Source organism: Cyprinodon variegatus, unplaced genomic scaffold (genome assembly GCF_000732505.1).
Source record: "Cyprinodon variegatus isolate N-32 unplaced genomic scaffold, C_variegatus-1.0 Scaffold390, whole genome shotgun sequence".
NCBI lineage: Eukaryota > Metazoa > Chordata > Actinopteri > Cyprinodontiformes > Cyprinodontidae > Cyprinodon > Cyprinodon variegatus.
The window spans coordinates 494,656-512,539 of record NW_015150843.1 but is presented as its reverse complement, the minus strand read 5'-3'; the positions used below and the strand labels follow the sequence as shown (position 1 = coordinate 512,539).

Below are 17,884 nucleotides of genomic sequence, written 5' to 3'. Positions count from 1 at the left end.
TATCTATTATGAATATATAAACTTTAGAATGAAAATTCAGCCAAAATGCTTCAATGTAATGTTAGTACGGAAGAGGATTAGGGCCACTGGAAAAAAAAAAAGTTAACTGATTTTTACATTTTATTTCAGTGTACGAGAAAAAAGTCAGAATTCTGAGATTAAACTCAGAATCCTAAGAAAAAAATCAGAATTCTTACTTTAATCTCAGAATTCTGACTATTTTCTCAGAATTCTGACTTTTGTCTTAGGATTCTGAGTTTAATCTCAGAATTCTGACTTTTTTCTCAGGATTCTGAGTAATATTATTTTAGTTTAATATGGGGAAAAAGTCAGAATTCTGACTTTAATCTCGGAATTCTGACTTTTTTCTCAGGATTCTGACTTTAATCTCAGAATTCTGACTTTTTTCTCAGAATTCTGACTTTAATCTCAGAATTCTGACAGCTAACAAACATGTTAGCATTAGACAGAAGAGCATTAGGGCCACTGAAAAAAAAAGTTAAATGATTTTTAAATATTATTTCAGTTTAATATGGGGAAAAAAGTCAGAATTCTGACTTTAATCTCAGAAGAGCCATGAATAATAATAATACATTTTATTTCAAGCGCCTTTCAAAACACTCAAGGTCACTGTACATGTAAAAACAATAAGAATGAAGAAGAGATATGGGAGCACTCAACTTCACTGACAAAGATGTGAGTTATTTGGGAGGGCCAGTAACACATTGGTGGAAAATGAGGGAATTAGGCGACTTTTTACGTGTCTGAGGGGTACCTGATGATGCTAGACCAGAAGGTGATTAAAACAAGAGAGCTAGTTTAGTCTCTAAAACAGACATGGCTATGGCTTGATGCTAACATGTTTGTTAGATGTCAGATAAAGTCAGAATTCTGAGTTTCTCATATCATACTGAAATAAAATTTAAAAATCACTTAACTTTTTTTATTTTTTCAGTGGCCCTAATACTCTTCCGTAGAATCAAGCCATAGCCATTTCTGTTTTAAAGACTAAACTAGCTCTCTTGTTTTAATAACCTTCTGCTCCTCCATCAATGAAATAGCATCACCAGGGACAGGGACCCCTCAACCACGTAAAAAGTCACCTAATTCCGTCATTTTCCACCAATGTGTTACTGGCCCTCCCAAACAACTCACATCTTTGTCATTGAAGCTGAATGCTCCCACGTCTCTTCCTTCATGGTGCCCATCTACATTCAGATCCAACATTCTGGGATTAAAGTAAGAATTCTGAGAAAAAAGTAAGAATTCTGAGATTAAAGTCAGAATTCTGAGAAAAAAGTCAGAATTCTGAGAAAAAAGTAAGAATTCTGAGATTAAAGTCAGAATTGTGAGAAAAAAGTCAGAATTCTGAGAAAAAAGTCAGAATTCTGAGATTAAAGTCAGAATTCTGACTTTTTTCTCATATACTGAAATAAAATTTAAAAATCACTTTGTGCCTCATATTCCTTTCTTTTTCTTTCTTTACAAAGACCGCTATTTTTTACACAGAAAACCAGCCGCCACCTTCTGACAACATAATCTGCTACTCTAGATGCTCAGGATAAGGATACAGGCTTTTCTCTCCTCGTGGACATCTTTGTTTTGCTGGATCCGGACACGCCCCCAGCACCACATGGTCCAGCCGAGCTTTTCATCAGATCCCTGTAGGCAGATGACTGTAGGAGTCCCTTAAATACGGCTCTCTGCCCTCTTAGCTCGCATTCAGCAGCCGTAGCTGTCTATTGGTGTTTCCATTATAAGCCCGGGTGAAGGCTGCTTTGAGCTTTACGATCTATTAGCGCGCGCTGTTAGCCAACCGTGTTTGAAAATGAACGGCCATCTGAACGGGTTATACAGCGATTCTCTCCACGATGAGGACTGTTTCCTCTTCACCTCCGAGTCAGTTGGAGAAGGTCATCCCGGTAAGTTTTGTTATGTCGCCCTTTGTCTTGCAAAGCGCCCCCATTTTAGTGACCCAGATAATTAGCTTAGCATCCTGTTAGCTTCTCAAATAAGGTCACGCGGCTGGTTCCTGTCAGCGTGTCAGGATTATTTAATTGCTAGCTTTAAAATGTATTAAAAGTGTGGAATTGCAAAAGAAAAAAAATGCAAGAAATAATTAAAATATGAAATAGAGATAAAAATGTGTGTTAAGCATTAAACTAGAAAGATGTACATATGTAGCGATAGTTCGCTTCATCCACCTAAAAACGAAATTATATCGAGTGACTCTTACAATACTTTTCAAAGATCGAGTTTCACACTCTTAACATTTTATAACAACTCTTTGTGTATTTTAAGCGGTATTTTCAGACTGATAAGGGGCTCCAGTCCATGCTATTAGCCATAATGTGGCTAGCTACTGAAGCTAACACATGTTTCAGGAGTTGTGCCTGTCAATCACAGGCTGTGTTCATGCTGTCTGTTTTTTGGCACATAAATAAAAGTTTTTTTTCTTGGCTTTATAGATGTTACATCTACTCTATGATCAGCTTTAGTTTAGCATCATGAGTAAAAGTACCACTGAATCCATACATTTACATTAATAATATTTAGCCTTAATGTTTATCAGTCTTTTTGCTTTTGTTGATTATTTTAAGCCCTTATTGCACGGTCATTCATTTAACCATAAATATTGCAGGTTGCCTGATTGCTTAATTGCTTTAGCTTCCAAGTTATTAAAACAAATCCTGGTTATAGGCAACTGATAGTACAGTAATTGGTTCGGGGTGGACAGTAGTTGTATAAATATAATATAAGTAGTAGTATATAAGCTTTGAAATTATAACAGTTTATAGCGTAATTAAGATTTTGAAAATCATTATGTGCAAAAAGTACACGATTGTGTATTTAAAAAAAATATCATAGTACATCTGTAAGTGCAATATTTAACCTAAACTTATGCTATTGTTTAATAACAAGCACCATGGTCTTCATATAATAATAATAATAATTTAACTTTATTGATCTCACATTGGAGAAATGTACCTATGCATTTAACTCATCCCCTTGGGGAGCGGTGGGCTGCCATTGTGTGGCGCCTGGGGAGCATTGTGGGGTTAAGGGTCTTGCTCAGGAGCCCAGAGTGGAGGCAGTGGGATTCGAATCAATTACTTGCAACCTGGTCAGAGCACAAGCGCACTGGCTTCATATGCGCACTAGGCATATGAAGCATCTCATCACCAAAACACATTCCTTGTATGTGTAAAAAAAAAAAAACCCCAAAAACAAGCTGGCAATAAAACATTTTTTGATTCTGATCAGAGCATCTATTTTTGAATAATTAATTATTCAGTTCAGGTTTGACTCTGAGTATTTCAATTGCACACTATAGCTTGCTTTAGCTTATCATAGAGGTAGGTTTGGTTTGATTTGAATGAAAGCAGAAACCTAGCTCACTCTAGATGCAAATTTGTATTTATTGTGTTCGCCTTTAAGTACACTTGGAATAGATATAAAGCTTCGTTTTGCTCTAATTATTTTCCAAGAAGAGTTTATAGAAAAAGAGACAGCATTAAAAGATTAATAAAATATTTGTAGTGCATTTATGAATTAAATGTGTGCTTCCTGAACCTGCTAGCTTCCAGATTTTACAGCACACCAGCTCTACTGCTAAGGGTAATAGGCTTAGTTCTACTTCTAAGTACTCGACAGGCTACTCGCCCATCTGTGAGTGTAAAGAAGTCAAATCATTGCAGGCTTTTTATGAATACTGGGTAAGATTTGCTGTAACACATCCAGGTTAATTCAGATGCTGTCATGATTTGTGCAAGATCAGTGCATCACGCAGATCGGAATAGATATAGGAATAGGGATGTATAGGCTCTAATATAATTGCGTTTTATTAGTTCATCCCAGTTTTCATCCCAATTTATGTCAATTTCTAAACTTTCTACTACCTAGTGGTTAGGTGATAGAGCTTAGAATCCTGAGGTTTGAAGTTCAAGCCCCACTCCCACAGACTGCCACTCTGGGTCTCTAAGCAAGACCCTTAACCTCCGATTGCTCTCTGAACGCCCCACGACGTTAGCCCACTCCTCCCCAGGGGGGATGGGTTAAATGCAGAGGTAAATTTCTCCAATGTCAGATTAATAAAGTTCAGTTATTATTATTATTGATGACTGCATACGTTTTTTTAAAGGTTAACCATCAAAAACCCCAGCTCTTGTCTGTACTTTAGCTTTGCTTGTTTGTTCTGAAATTTATTATCAAAGCTTATTTCCACTAACTGTGGTTCTGATCTTTGTTTGGCCCATTTCACTCTGATCAAACATGACGGATAACATTAAAAAAAGCCCTGGAGGACCTTTATGCTGGCAGATGATATTTATCTGAGTCACATAACCAAATTTCCTTGCTTAACATCAGGAGTAGATTATAGAAAATTGCTTTAAATCTTTAAAAACAGAAGGTACACAGCATAGCTGCCTTAGGCTACTATTAGCTGGTTTCTGTTTTGTCGTTTTGCATCCCCTTAAGTAACACTCTGATAAGGAACTGCTGCATCATGCAAGAGCAGATGTGATTATCACCATGGACAGCGGACTTTTATTGCTAAGGTTTTGTTTTTATGTCAAACATGGTTTATGTACACATGCTAGTAATGCCTAGATATCTGTTAAATGGGAAGACTCAAATAGATACTTAATTAAAAATTGGTTTGATTTAGCACTTGGTTTATATGGTTGATTTTGGGTGGGGGCTCTCCTCACCAGCCTTAAGCAATCAAAAAGAAAATACAGTACAATTAAAGAACAAATGTCATGTTATGGTGAAATTTTTATTTTAATTTTTTTTAAAGAAATTACACCTGTTTTTCTTAAAATGCTTTTTTCCACAGATAAGATTTGTGACCGGATAAGTGACGCTGTGTTGGATGCTCATCTGAGACAGGACCCTGATGCCAAGGTAGCATGTGGTAAGTTTAAAAATATATATATTCTATGGTAAACATGCTTTTAAACCAACTGAGAGCAACATTTGTGTGGCTTTTATTTTTTTTTTTTATTATTATTAGTATAAGAATAGATTCTTTTCAGATCAAAACTTCAGTTAACCCATCCTACCTGCTCTGTTATAGATTGAAGGTCCCTTTTGTTTGTTTTCTGGCTCAATGAAATGATTGTTTGCTTTGTTGCTGAATGCGCCCAGAATGCAGATGATTAAAGCTGTAAAAGCTTTCAGGTTTCAGTGAGGTTGTCCTTAATGGACCAGATGCAAGCAGCGCATATTATTCACTGTGGTTTTCAGCTTCTCTTCATCTCCAGCTAAATTGGATTGAAAATATTAGATCAATATTGTCGTCATACTTTGCTGTTGTTTTTTGTTGAAACAAACAAAGTCTAAAATTAGGATGATATCTTCAGTATCGTACCAGAGTACGGTTGTTGTTTTAACTTTGTTACAAAGAGAATTGAATATATATCCCTTAAACTGCATGTATTTGTTTGTCCCCAGAGACCGTAGCTAAGACGGGGATGATCCTGCTTGCGGGGGAGATCACCTCACGGGCCAATGTTGATTATCAGAAGATTGTCAGGGAGACGATTAAGGACATCGGCTATGACGACTCCTCCAAAGGTACTCTTAAAAGTGAAAGTTTGGGTTAGATTATGCTACATGCTGTTTAAAGCTCTTTTTATTTGTTGATTTTTTCCATTCGGCAAAAATAAATAAGTATTGAGGGAAGCAAAGTTTTATCATGGCTTAACAGGCCAATTTAAACAAGGAGTGTCTGGTTCTAGTAAACAAAAATAGATTAGTTTATTGATTTTTACTCACCAGACAAATAAGCAGACCACTCTATTTAGTGTTTTTACAAAACTACAAAGTAAGCTTTTATAATGAATCTTAATCTACCTCATTGAACTAGATGTTCTTATCCTCACATTTAAAGAAACGTGTCTGCAAAACTAACCTTTTAAAGTGGGCCATTAAGACAATTTAAAAAGTATATAAATATGTATCCATGTCTACATTAAATTATGTCAAAATCTGGTATCAGATCTTTTTAAAAAGGAAGAGTCATGGATTTGAAGGTAGAGGTGGAATAAATGATTGATGTTAATTCAGATACTGTGAAACCATGCCAAATTAGACCCAGTGTTGCTAGTTTTTTTTTTTTTAGAGGAACTGCAATCTGTGAGAAAGTCCTTTGTAGTATTTTAATTTTATGCCCTGTATGTTAGGGATGCACGATATAATCGCCCCCCTATCGGTATCGGCCTGTATCGGCCTTAAAACTGAATATCGGACATTGGCCACCCCACCGATATTTAACCCCGATATTTGATCAGCTTCTGAGTTTCTAAAGTCTAAAAAAAAACAAAAAACTACTTCTTCCTCAAAAACTTGTTTTTTACAGATTTAAAAACTTCTAAAGACGAGGGTAAAAATATTGATACATTAAAATATCACAATATCTTCATATGCTGATATATTGCCATTTAAAAACACCATATCAATCTCTTTTACTAATGAAATATTGCTATATGTCATCGTTATGCTACGAAATCCCCCGAAAATTCACGAAATTTTGCCATATTTTTATATGTTGATATATTGACGCGGTATCGATCTATTTTACTAACAAAATCTCACAAGAATTTGCAAAATATCACGAGAGTTTGTAACAGAACGCTGAAATTTCACGAGATTTTGAAAGTAAAATAGATCGATACCGCGTTTTTAAAAATCAATTTGATATCAGCATATGAAAATATATTTGAGTATATTATTTTTCAAAGTGTCAGAAATGGATAACAAAACTGCTATTTTCAATGACTACTTATTTTTGTCCAGCTTTAACATCGGTATCGATATCGGTTATCGGCTACATGAGTTTTAAAATATCGGATATCGGCCAAAATCCCAATATCGTGCATCCCTACTGTATGTGTTACAAAAACACAGAGACACATCCAGAAATTGGAAGTTTGGAAAAGTACAGGGCTTCCGAATTGTTAAAGTGAAGAAATCTCTTAACTTAAACCAGCTCTTGACAGCATTAAAAATGTTTACCACAAATGCATTAATAGCTGATTAGCTGACTCAATTAGGTCTCAGCTCCCTAAAAACAGTTGATTATTTTATCCTCATCCGACCATCTGGAATAGAACGAGTTTATACTGACCTGGATTATAAAAGATTGCTTTAGCCAACGGTTTTCTACAGGCAGGTTCTTTGTTGCCTGCTCTGGCCACACAAAATGTGTCTTACGTAAGAGAGATTGTCACCCTTTTTCATTCCTTTCTTTTTTTTTTATACAGGTTTTGACTACAAGACTTGTAATGTTTTAGTGGCTTTGGAGCAACAGTCGCATGACATAGCTCAGGGTGTTTATCTCGACCGTAAGGAAGAGGACGTTGGAGCCGGCGATCAGGTTTGTGTTCGGTTTACCATCGGACAATTGGCTGATCTTATCAGTTTAATTTGAACTCAATCGACTGTGGCTGTTGTTCGTGTCTCTGACAGGGTCTCATGTTTGGTTATGCTACTGATGAGACAGAAGAGTGTATGCCCCTCACCATCGTCTTGGCTCACAAGCTTAATGCCAAGATGGCGGAGTTGCGTCGAGATGGAACACTGCCGTGGGTCCGACCTGACTCCAAGACACAGGTTAGGCATCGAGGCTCTACCTGCAGCCTTGACTGTTAGAAATAAATTCCTTGTTTTATTATTCAAAAAAAGAAATTTGAGCTAGGAATTAAATGTGTTTATGTATTTATATTTTTTTCTGTATTACTAGTTATCGATTATCTTAAAGGTATAGTGGAGGATGTTCTTTTTCTGGGTGGATCATCAAAATAAGTGGTCCTCCTTAATGTCAATCATTCTGGTGATATGTTTACGTATGGCCTCCTACGTGCATTTTCAGTCGGACATAGTGGAAAATTGCAAATCTTTTGGAAAGTAAGTTTGTTCGAGTGTGCATGTGCATTATTTTATTTATTATTTTATTGGAGAGGGTAGTCTTTTAAAATTGCGATAATCCTCCACTATACCTTTAAATTGGAATGTGAAATGACTGAACCTGCTGACAAGTTATTCGCCTTTCTGCACGGTTTTTAACTGGACCTGCGGTTCTTTGATGTAGTGCCCTTTAGATTTTATATAAAAAACAAGCAAGGAAAAACTATGAAAATGGCCCTTTATCACACCACCATACTGAAAACCACCTTCTGTTTTGTTGCTTAAAGATTCATGACACACAGACAGTAAATAATAATTCAATGTTTAGATTTCTATAATGTATGAAATCCGAGGATGTTGGAAACTCAAAGACGAAAAAAAAACGTTGGCTCTACACAGTTTCTTTATTAACTATTCTAGAAGGAGAAACAATTCAGCTAAACTGCTTGCTGTAAGCCTATTCATAATCTCACTGTAAAGTTATTCACAATATTTATCCATGAGGTTAAAACTGGGATGTTTTATTTCTCGCTGTGAATGCAGCATTACTGCCATCTAGTGGTAACTTTGAGGCTCTTGTTCAGACTTGTGCAATTATTGAGCAAGTTAAGTTGTTGCTTTTTCCCTTTGTTTACAGAACAGGATGATCTTTTGAAGTTTTTTTCTGTGTGTATTTGTGGGATGAATTTATAAATTTCAGCTAGGCATTTTAGGTGGAATTATGGTCCAACAATCGGCCAGGATTGCCAGTCAATATTATTAATATTAGCGCAAAACAATCTTTGGTTAGCTAAAAAAGACCTCAGTTGTTTCTTAATTAGCTGAATGTGTCTTGCTTAACATTGCTTTTATCGGATGTGAAACAAGGACACACAAATATTAAACTTTCTAGGGATTTAAAATCTTATCTGGAAATTATTACATGATAATAAACAAGTGCTCTGATCTTTTGACTCTAGACTCTAATATGCTTGTATATTTTCAGAATTTACAGGGATCATTTGAAGCATCACTTGGTTTCATTAACTTCCTTTATTTATTTTTTTTCTTCAAATTTTTAAAGCCGATCTCAGAGCTTTTCTCCTTTTCCGTCCAGGTGACCGTTCAGTATAGGCAGGACCGAGGAGCCGTGGTGCCGATTCGTGTCCACACCATCGTGATCTCTGTGCAGCACGACGAGTGTGTGAGTTTGGAGGAGATGCGCCACAGTCTGAAGGAGCAGGTGGTGAAAGCCGTGGTTCCATCTGGGTACCTAGACGATGACACTATTTATCACCTGCAGCCAAGCGGCCGGTTTGTCATTGGTGGTCCACAGGTGAGAGAGCGGCCTTTATTGCTTCAGCACTCGGCTGTTGAAGTGAGATTTTTTTATTGTGGTACAGATCATAATGTTTAATATCTTTGCTTCTTTTACAAATAGGAAAAATGATCAAAATATATTTTGTTATCCAGAGTGATGCAGGTTTGACTGGGCGTAAGATCATTGTGGACACCTATGGTGGATGGGGAGCTCATGGAGGTGGAGCTTTTTCTGGGAAGGACTACACTAAGGTTGATCGTTCTGCAGCATACGCAGCTCGTTGGGTGGCCAAATCTCTTGTAAAGGCTGGACTCTGCAGACGTGTCTTGGTCCAAGTAAGAATATACTTCACATACCTACAATTTTAGGAAAACATATGTGAAAGAACCGGAAAGGTTATTTATCATTAAGATAGAAATGTATTGTATAAACATGCACGTTTTTAAAATGTGTGGCTGCTGTTTTAGGTTTCCTACGCTATTGGAGTGTCCCATCCTCTGTCCGTTTCCATATTTCATTACGGGACTTCTCAGAAGAGCGAGAAAGAGCTGTTGGACATCGTGAGAAAGAACTTTGATCTTCGTCCAGGAGTTATCGTGAGGTAAATATTAGTTCCCTATGTGAATTCTGCAGTGAATACAGCAAATTCAGATTTAACTTTACAGTACAGGGAGTTAAATTGGGTGTGGTGTCTTGGTGAATGTAAAATTCAGTTTATAGAAAGTAAGACCAACCTCTCTGAAGTTGATTCCTAATATTTTGGCAATTAGCATTTAAAAATGCTTAAAATAAAAAAATTACACATTTTCCAGAGTTAAATTTAACTACTTAAAGGTATGAAAGAGGATTTTTCTCAGAAATTAAGTGTCCAGATTCATCTAATTTCAATGACTGGCCTAGAAAATATTAGCCAATCCACTTTTATAGTTGGCAAGCTGGATTTGGCTACTTGTTTGTCAATCAAGCATTTAGCGTCCATGCCCGCAGTTCGTTATTGACGCAGGCTCCATGCGTAACTCATACGCTCTTTGGCTAGCGGTCCGCCATTACGCTGAAGAACAAAGAAGTAGTCCTGCGCTTGTTTACTACTGTGGATTTTTTTTTTTTTTTTTTTTTTTTTTTAGCGACTTGTAATTTTCGGACTATAAGGCGCGACTTTTTTCCCCATTTTTCGACCTTGTGGCTTATATAACAATGCGGCTTATCTATGGACTTTTACAGCTAACGGCCTCTAGGGTAATGCCTAAATCTATGGATTTTATCATCCACCATGTTGACGTCACATTTGCTTCAACACACAAGTACGGTAATGCGGAGGTCCTGTCCTCTGGAAGCAGACTTCTACCGCGAGTAACGCGACAGAACGACAGCGAGAAAGACGGACATTAAACATAAAAAACCTGCGGCTTATAGTTCCGGTGCGGCTTGTATATGTACAAATCATGCAATTTAGCTTCTGTGGCTTATATTCAGGTGCGGCCAATGGTCCGAAAATTACGGTAGTTGAAAAGAGGAGAGAACACCAAGTGTGTTTATGAGATTCTTTTCAGAGGTGGTGTGCCCAGAACGAGCAAAACGATCTGAAAACAGATGCTTTGGACATGTAAATTACATTAAATTCTGTAGTAAGTACTGTATTTATTTTTCTTTTTTTATGAAACATGTACAGTCGAAAACATGTAAAGTAGTGTATTGACAACAAAGGATATGCAGTCTGCATTCCCTGTTGGTAGCCTAGCTGTGTCTACTAGCTACATGCGGGCAGTTCAAGAAGAGGCCATTTTAAGTTGTAGCAGAAGCAGCGAGAACACACTAACAAATTGTAAATATAACGTGCTGTGATGATGCTGACAGAGACCTCCTCTTCTTATGGAGATTTCCTGCTGACTAGGTGCATCGTGGCTCTTTGCTACCTCTCTAGGTGAAAGACAAAATTATCAGCAGAGGCATTTCCAGCGTGGAGAAGTTTGCGAGGGAGGGGGCACTGACGCATGCACACGATTAATAAATACACAAACAGCCGTTGGACGTATCTTCCACCACAGAATCCTCTTTCCTGCCTTTAATTAAAGGAAGGTTCTGCTTATTTTGATATTGCTTGAACATATAGTGAAGCTGCGCTATAGCTTGCAGATTTTCTCCATTATTTTGTTTGTCTGCCTCTAAAGGGACCTTGACCTGAGGAAGCCCATCTACCAGCGCACAGCCGCCTACGGTCACTTCGGTCGTGACTTGTTCTCATGGGAGGTTCCCAAGAAGCTGAAAAGCTAAAGCTCCCTGCTCTCTGCAGCCAGCCCCTGCCGTCCTGCAGATAAACCCTTTTGTCACCCCATCCTCTCCTCCTCTTCTCTTTGTTTTGCTTGTACATCAGAACACCGTCAGACTAGATGGCCTTTGTCAAAGTGTTTGCAAAGTTACTATTATTTCTTGCTTTATCTTAGTTGTTGGTCATTTATTATTCATTCATTGATGGATTTCAGATTGAGGTTTCTAAGTTGTGACATCTCTCCTGCATCTCACTGCAGCACAGATGAGGAAGTGAGCCACCTTTAAATAGTAAAAGCATCACACTCCTTTTTTCTGTTTCTTTCAGACTTCGATGTTACAAACGGAAACCAGACGACTATCATTTAGCTGTGTGTGCAGGCCCTTCATGCCATTGTTCTTTTTCTGACGTTTTACAGAGAAGTCAGAAGCTGCTAATGACCTTATGGTTATGTTGGAACTGCACAGATTAATGTATTTTGTAGATATTTATTTTCTAGGATTAAACGTCATTGCCATGTTCTAAACTATTCAGTATGTTGACTAAGATAAAAGCACAGAGATCACTTTATTTCTGAAGGCAAACACTTCTTCGCCCTGATTAGTCGTCGCCTTTTCCCCACATCAGCTCAACACAGATCATTTTGTGACTGTTGCCAGACCGAGGAGTTTAACCAGCAGGGGGACAGCCTATAACCCCCCCTCAGTCCAGCTTAGCATGAAATTTAGTAATATAGGAGACTATAAGATGGAGCTGCATCCTGTTGGTGTATTGATTGTATTACTCCCCTCATTTTCTCTTTAAAAATAACAAAAGTGGAACAGGCTTTAACAGTGATTTGTTTATAAGTGTTTAAACATGCTTTCTAGATGACAGCAACTCAACACCTGCATATCTACACTGTAAAATCTCCTGTTCCTAAGATCTGCCTGCTGTTTTCTATGTAATGCATATAGGTGGTGCTGTGTCTCTACAGACTGACTGAAGTTGAGACATGCTTTTCCGCTCATTGCTGTGCTTGCTGGATTCTATACCGCAGGTGTAGGACAGATTCTCAGAACATTGAATGCATTCAGCACAGTTTCACAGCATTTATTTGAGGATTTACTTTAATTTCAAATAAAAAGCTTGATAATTCAGTATGTTCTTTACTGTAGATGTCCACTTTACCATTTATGTTTGACCTTTTGATCCAAATGGAAACCGATACCCCTGATCAATTTAGAGGAAGTGGTGATTTATGCTTCTTAGACATTGTGCTGTTTTTAGAGAAGCGCATATTTCAAACTAATTTTAGGACATGACTCTGTTCCTTATCTGCTCTGGAATCTGAATGCTTAACAGCCCGGCTTCTCTTAGCTTGACAGCTGTAACTTTTTAAGCCACTGCTACATTAATAAGAACGATGGCTTGTACGTAAAGTTTTATTTTTTGGGGGGTTCAGCCCGCTGTGTTAGCCTATGTTGATGCTGTAACCGGACCATACCTGTTCTGCTACTCCATGTGGCTCTTTAGACTCTAACCAACTGTGTCTCTTTATTTGATGGATTTATTTGAGGTCAATTTTGTTTTCTTTTTTTACTGTAAGTTTGTTTTTTCGACCATGACTCAGACAAATAATTGGCTGGTGTTGTACAGAGAAACCAGCCTGTTTACATTGTCTGCAGTTGGTAGAATGAAAACTTTCCCTTTTTTTTCTTTTTGTAACATTTGAAGTAGCTAACCCTAACCCTCTGTCCCTGTTTGCTAAATGTATGAAAAGTGCCTTTTCTCGTTTGCAGCAAATGAACCTAAATTCAAGGCGCCACCTACTTGTCTCCTGTCTTTCCTGAATTTTCCTCAATTAAAAACTCTTACTTCAGACTTGTTTTCTTAGGTTTTTTTTTGTGTGCACATGAGTTCTTCTTTTAACAGGCCATCAAATGTGTGTGGAAAATACCAGTGAGAACTTGAAAGCAGAACTGATCTTTTAGGTGCAGCCAGAGTGTACGCTTCCTCTAGAAGCAGTTTCTGTGGTGGGTTCAGCTATCACGTCTCTGAGAACCCAGATTATCATACTAGAATTTGTCTTTAAATTCTAGTGCAAAAGTTTATATTTGGACAACTGATTTTTAGAAACATCTACACCTGTAGGCACGGTGAAAGGAGTATAAAATAACACACCAAACAGCATTAGGATCATTTTATTTAAGTATCAAAATGTGAAAGATGATTACAAAAAAGCATGAAGGAATCTATGAAAGTCTTAACACTCGTCAAGCGTAATGTTAATCTTATGTTTGCAAAGCAACTGGAATATGAAGAATTCAACCTCTTTCCAGTGAAACTTTCTTATCTTGGCAGCATTCCTTGCAAATCCAGTTAGATAAGGCATTGTTGCCGTTCCTCTCAGTCCAGCCAGTAAAATCACAGTCAAATCATTAACTAGGATACAAAATAATAATTTGCAGTTTGAAGAGGGATCGCTCACAGGAACTTATCCTCTCCGCATTCTGTTTAAAAAGAAGAAATACATCATTTACAATATCTGTTAAAGTATTTTAGGCTCTGTTCTGTTCACCCACCTGCAGTTTTTAGATGGTGTTGTAGCTCAGAGGCTTCCAGGCAAACTTCTGGCAGTAGAATAAAGTCTGCATACAAAGAGCATATTGTAAAGTAACACCATTAAGGTTTACTGGTTGTATCCTTACAGCTGTTTACTTACTCCACACTTAAGGGCGGTGCTGACGTCTCTGCATCTGTATGTTGTCAGTGTGCACGGGTCTGTGAATTCAAAAGGAATAACTATTGAACAGAAGACATTTTATGTGCATGTATTGTGAGTTAAAACACTCCTAAAAGCTTCGGATTGAGGCCAAATGGTATTTTATTTAAATTAAAGGGACATTTTTTGTAAAATTCCGACAAGGACAAATAATTGGAGTTTTGCCTTTTACATATAGTAAAGCAGTGTTACACATTTGGAGAAATGTAGTAATTGGTTATTTCTTTTAGTTTATACCATGATTTTCTAAAGCCATATATATATATATATATATATATATATATATATATATATATATATATATATATATACATAAAAAAAGAGAAACGCATTTTATTTTTTGTTGCAAGCTGATACTGTTTTTCAGAATAATAAACTGCAAATTATGAATTAAGTATCTAGTATACGTATATCTCATGTTCATAAAATGATAGTATGGTTTTGTAAGTTATGTGGGGGTATTTTGTGGTCCTTTTATTTCCATGTACTAGTCTCAAGTCAAATTATGTTCATCAAAGAGGACTCCTTTATTCTTGACATTTGGAATGCATTTGGGTGAAACATTCTCTTTCATAAGTACTTTAAAGTTTAGGTTTTCATAGATCTTTCTTCTTATTTTTAGAGTTTACCTGTATGGGTCTTTAAGCCATAACTGCAGCAAAGTAGATTATGAGAGTACTGTACATTTCTACGGAACAGCTTGCAGACTTACCCACAACAGCCTCCTGCCCTTTACACTGATGGATGAGGGCGCAGATGGCCTGAGGAGTGGCATAGCCCAAGATTGCATCCAGCACCGTTTTGCTATACTTGCCAACAATATCCTCGCATTGGTGGCGATACGAAGCCGGCAAGATGTGGCAAATCTCTTCCAGCAGTTTGATCACAGCGTCCTGCAGACGAGGAGCAGGAAATGAGAAAGCAGATGCACGTTAAGGTCAAAAGTGTTGCGTCTGTAGCTTGGTGACCAGGTTTCCACACTATTAAAACAAGGCTCACCTCAGTCCTTTCTTTGGGCAGCAGTTCTTCCAAAGTCTTGAAGAAGAAAATACAGAAGGAACAATGTGTTGCCGGCTCCCCCTGATAGACAAACATAAGACCCTGGTAGTAAAAAAATCCCAATGATATGCTGTTTGCTCATGCATGATATTAGAGTAGGCCATATATTTACTGACATTGTCACTTTTCACATTAGCCTGAAGAACCTGGTTGACAAAGTAGCTGAGCATCTTCTCACGTTCTTCAGCAGAGCTACAAAGGCCGATCATCTTACAGATATCTGCAGGTTTCTGCAGAGGCAAGAGGAAGAAGAACATGGATACTTTTTTTCTTATTTATTCAGAATAGGTTAGATTTTTATTTTTTTTAAACAACACATGATTGATTCAGGTCTCCAACTTACTGCAACACTAGTAACAAAGGTGATGGCTAATGGGAGCATTTTGTCCACTTCATCTTTGCAGAGTTTGGCAGCTGGCCCAGGCAGAAGTGCACAAAGACCATCAATGCCTCCCATTATCTTTTTCTGAAAAGAAACATTGACAATAACTCAACCTGGAAATACTTTAACATTAGTCTTTGTTAAACACAGACATCCCTGCTAATCAGGTAACACAGTTTCTAAAAAGATTAATGTTTGTTTTGTAACTTAAATGTTGATGAAAAGCATAATTTATAAGGCTTCACTTAATGTTTTCCTGTTAAACACATATTTTATAACTCTCTCTACTACAGTATCAAAACAGATAAGGCCAGTAAGTAATCTAATAGAGGTTATATTCAGCAAAACACAGGAGTGAATGAGAGCAAAGCCTCAGACATGATATGGCTCTGTTCAACATAAGGCGCTATAGCTTATAATCTATTTTCATTATAAGAAATCCAAGTAATTAATATTTCCCCCTCCCTTGTGTTTCAGAAGAACAAATTGAAAGTTACATGATTTACGTTTAAAAGGTTATTTTATATAAAAGCCTTAATTCAAAGTGTAAACAAGTTGACAGGTCCCATTGGTCTATGCAATAAAAAGATTACACAAAATGTTTCCACATGCTGGTATTATCCAGTGAGCTTGTTTATCAGTTTTAATATACATCTAAGAAGAAAAAGTGACAGGCTCATGTCAGTCTACACTACAGAGGAACAATGAGTGCATTAGTGAACAAAGACAAAAAAAGAAATCCAGTTGTTCTAGCAGATGTTCTAGATTAAGAGAGAAACAAAAAATTCCTGTGAAATTTCATCTTCTTAGGTTTTGCAAAAATTGTAAAAAAAAAAAAAGAGGAAGGGACTTATTTGTATTTCAGAAAACAGGAACATTTCTGTAGTGTTTGTTTTTTCAGTTTCATGCATGACTGATCAGAGATATTTTTCTTGAAAGAAAAATGTGTTTTTCACTGATAACAAAACAAGTGTTTAAAGTAGGATTTCTTTCAACGCCGTCTGTTCAGCCACAGGTATTAGCAGCCGATTGCAGGACATCATATATATCAGTCATGACCTCTGAATGTAGACTTAAGAAGAACTGATAATATTATCAATGCTCCAATAGGAACACTCAGGTATGCATTCGCTTCACAATCTGCCATTGTTCTTACCTGTAGGTCAGCATTGGACAGCATGTCAACAAGGAGTGTGAAGATCTGTGTGCAGTCCTGGCAAACATCCCCATTCTGGATATAAAATATTGCTTAATGAAAATGAATTCATTAAAACATTTCTACCTCTGTCAAATTCACGTGATCAAAATAATATCTCAAAGCATTTCATTCAGATCTGTGACAAACTTGAATTGGATCTACTAACGCATAATTGAACCATAATTATGAATTTTTATAATTCTAATAATTATATTCTATCATTCTTTTTATAATATTTCTTGCACAAAAGGCAAATAAATATAAACTTTTATGACACACACACACACACATATATATATATTGTGTGTGTTTGCATAACCTTAGGTATTAATTACATTTTTCATTTTGATTTATGCTTTAAAAGAATATTCTTATACTGTAAAAAAAATCTGAAATCCCTTACTTCACCAGGGAGACTTTGCAGGCGATTGTCGTAAGCTGCTGCTAGAGCTACAGGTAGAAAGTTGGTATTGTAAATAGACATTTTTACATTTCATAAATATAGGAACTACACATATATTAATTTGCATAATTATAAGCATCTTACCAGGGCATTGAAGAGCAACTAAGAGAAGCATAGATAATGTCAGAGTGGCCATGGCTGCCTTCTAGGGTTTTTTGTTCCAACTGTCTGCCTCTCACATCTCTGAGGGAAGTGCAAGCTGATTTTATATTTGACGTGGCCCACCTGATAGCTGTCACCCCCACCAACCAGACCCTGATAAAAAGAAAACATCATGCTAACTCTTTTCTGCACAGCCGAAAGGGGGTTTCACTTCCTCAAACCATGTGGATAAAGCACATTTTTTTTTCTTTGAAAGAAAAAAATGCAATCACATATTAATCGTTGAATCTATTTAAAACATCTTCATCTCTAACCTACTGTTTCTTCTCCTCTGGTAAATACAGTATGTTCAGTATGTAAAACAAACGTGCCCACTCCAACTGACTCTCTCTCTCTCTCTCTCTCTCTCTCTATATATACAGTATATATATATATATAT

General features: G+C 36.9%; 2 protein-coding genes across 2 annotated transcripts; one reads left to right on the top strand and one right to left on the bottom strand.

The window, feature by feature from the left end:
• Nucleotides 1-1,639: 1,639 nt before the first annotated feature.
• Nucleotides 1,640-12,125, top strand: LOC107092703. The gene is made up of 9 exons (XM_015387309.1): nucleotides 1,640-1,922; nucleotides 4,841-4,918; nucleotides 5,458-5,580; nucleotides 7,269-7,381; nucleotides 7,474-7,617; nucleotides 9,008-9,226; nucleotides 9,364-9,546; nucleotides 9,679-9,812; nucleotides 11,380-12,125. Exons 1-9 carry the CDS (start codon nucleotides 1,829-1,831, stop codon nucleotides 11,480-11,482), a joined length of 1,191 nt encoding a protein of 396 aa, XP_015242795.1. The 5' UTR covers nucleotides 1,640-1,828; the 3' UTR covers nucleotides 11,483-12,125.
• A 1,519-nt stretch (nucleotides 12,126-13,644) lies between these two features.
• On the bottom strand, nucleotides 13,645-17,338 carry LOC107092688 (prosaposin-like). Its single transcript, XM_015387293.1, has 9 exons — nucleotides 17,284-17,338; nucleotides 16,839-16,913; nucleotides 15,644-15,766; nucleotides 15,417-15,530; nucleotides 15,241-15,321; nucleotides 14,954-15,134; nucleotides 14,182-14,240; nucleotides 14,042-14,107; nucleotides 13,645-13,969 (listed from the first exon to the last, which is right to left on the bottom strand). Exons 2-8 carry the CDS (start codon nucleotides 16,860-16,862, stop codon nucleotides 14,051-14,053), a joined length of 639 nt encoding a protein of 212 aa, XP_015242779.1. The 5' UTR covers nucleotides 16,863-16,913; nucleotides 17,284-17,338; the 3' UTR covers nucleotides 13,645-13,969; nucleotides 14,042-14,050.
• Nucleotides 17,339-17,884: the final 546 nt, after the last annotated feature.

Bases quoted from the DNA above. Each gene is read 5' to 3' on its own strand.
- LOC107092688 (XM_015387293.1), bottom strand. From the start codon at position 16,862: ATGCTGTCCAATGCTGACCTACAG. The intron at 15,531-15,643 runs GTAAGTTGGAGA...TTGCCTCTGCAG, and splicing joins CCTTTGTTACTAGTGTTGCA to AAACCTGCAGATATCTGTAA. The intron at 15,135-15,240 runs GTGAGCCTTGTT...CCTCGTCTGCAG, and splicing joins TGCCCAAAGAAAGGACTGAG to GACGCTGTGATCAAACTGCT.
- LOC107092703 (XM_015387309.1), top strand. From the start codon at position 1,829: ATGAACGGCCATCTGAACGGGTTATACAGCGATTCTCTCCACGATGAG. The intron at 4,919-5,457 runs GTAAGTTTAAAA...GTTTGTCCCCAG, and splicing joins TGATGCCAAGGTAGCATGTG to AGACCGTAGCTAAGACGGGG. The intron at 9,813-11,379 runs GTAAATATTAGT...CTGCCTCTAAAG, and splicing joins CGTCCAGGAGTTATCGTGAG to GGACCTTGACCTGAGGAAGC.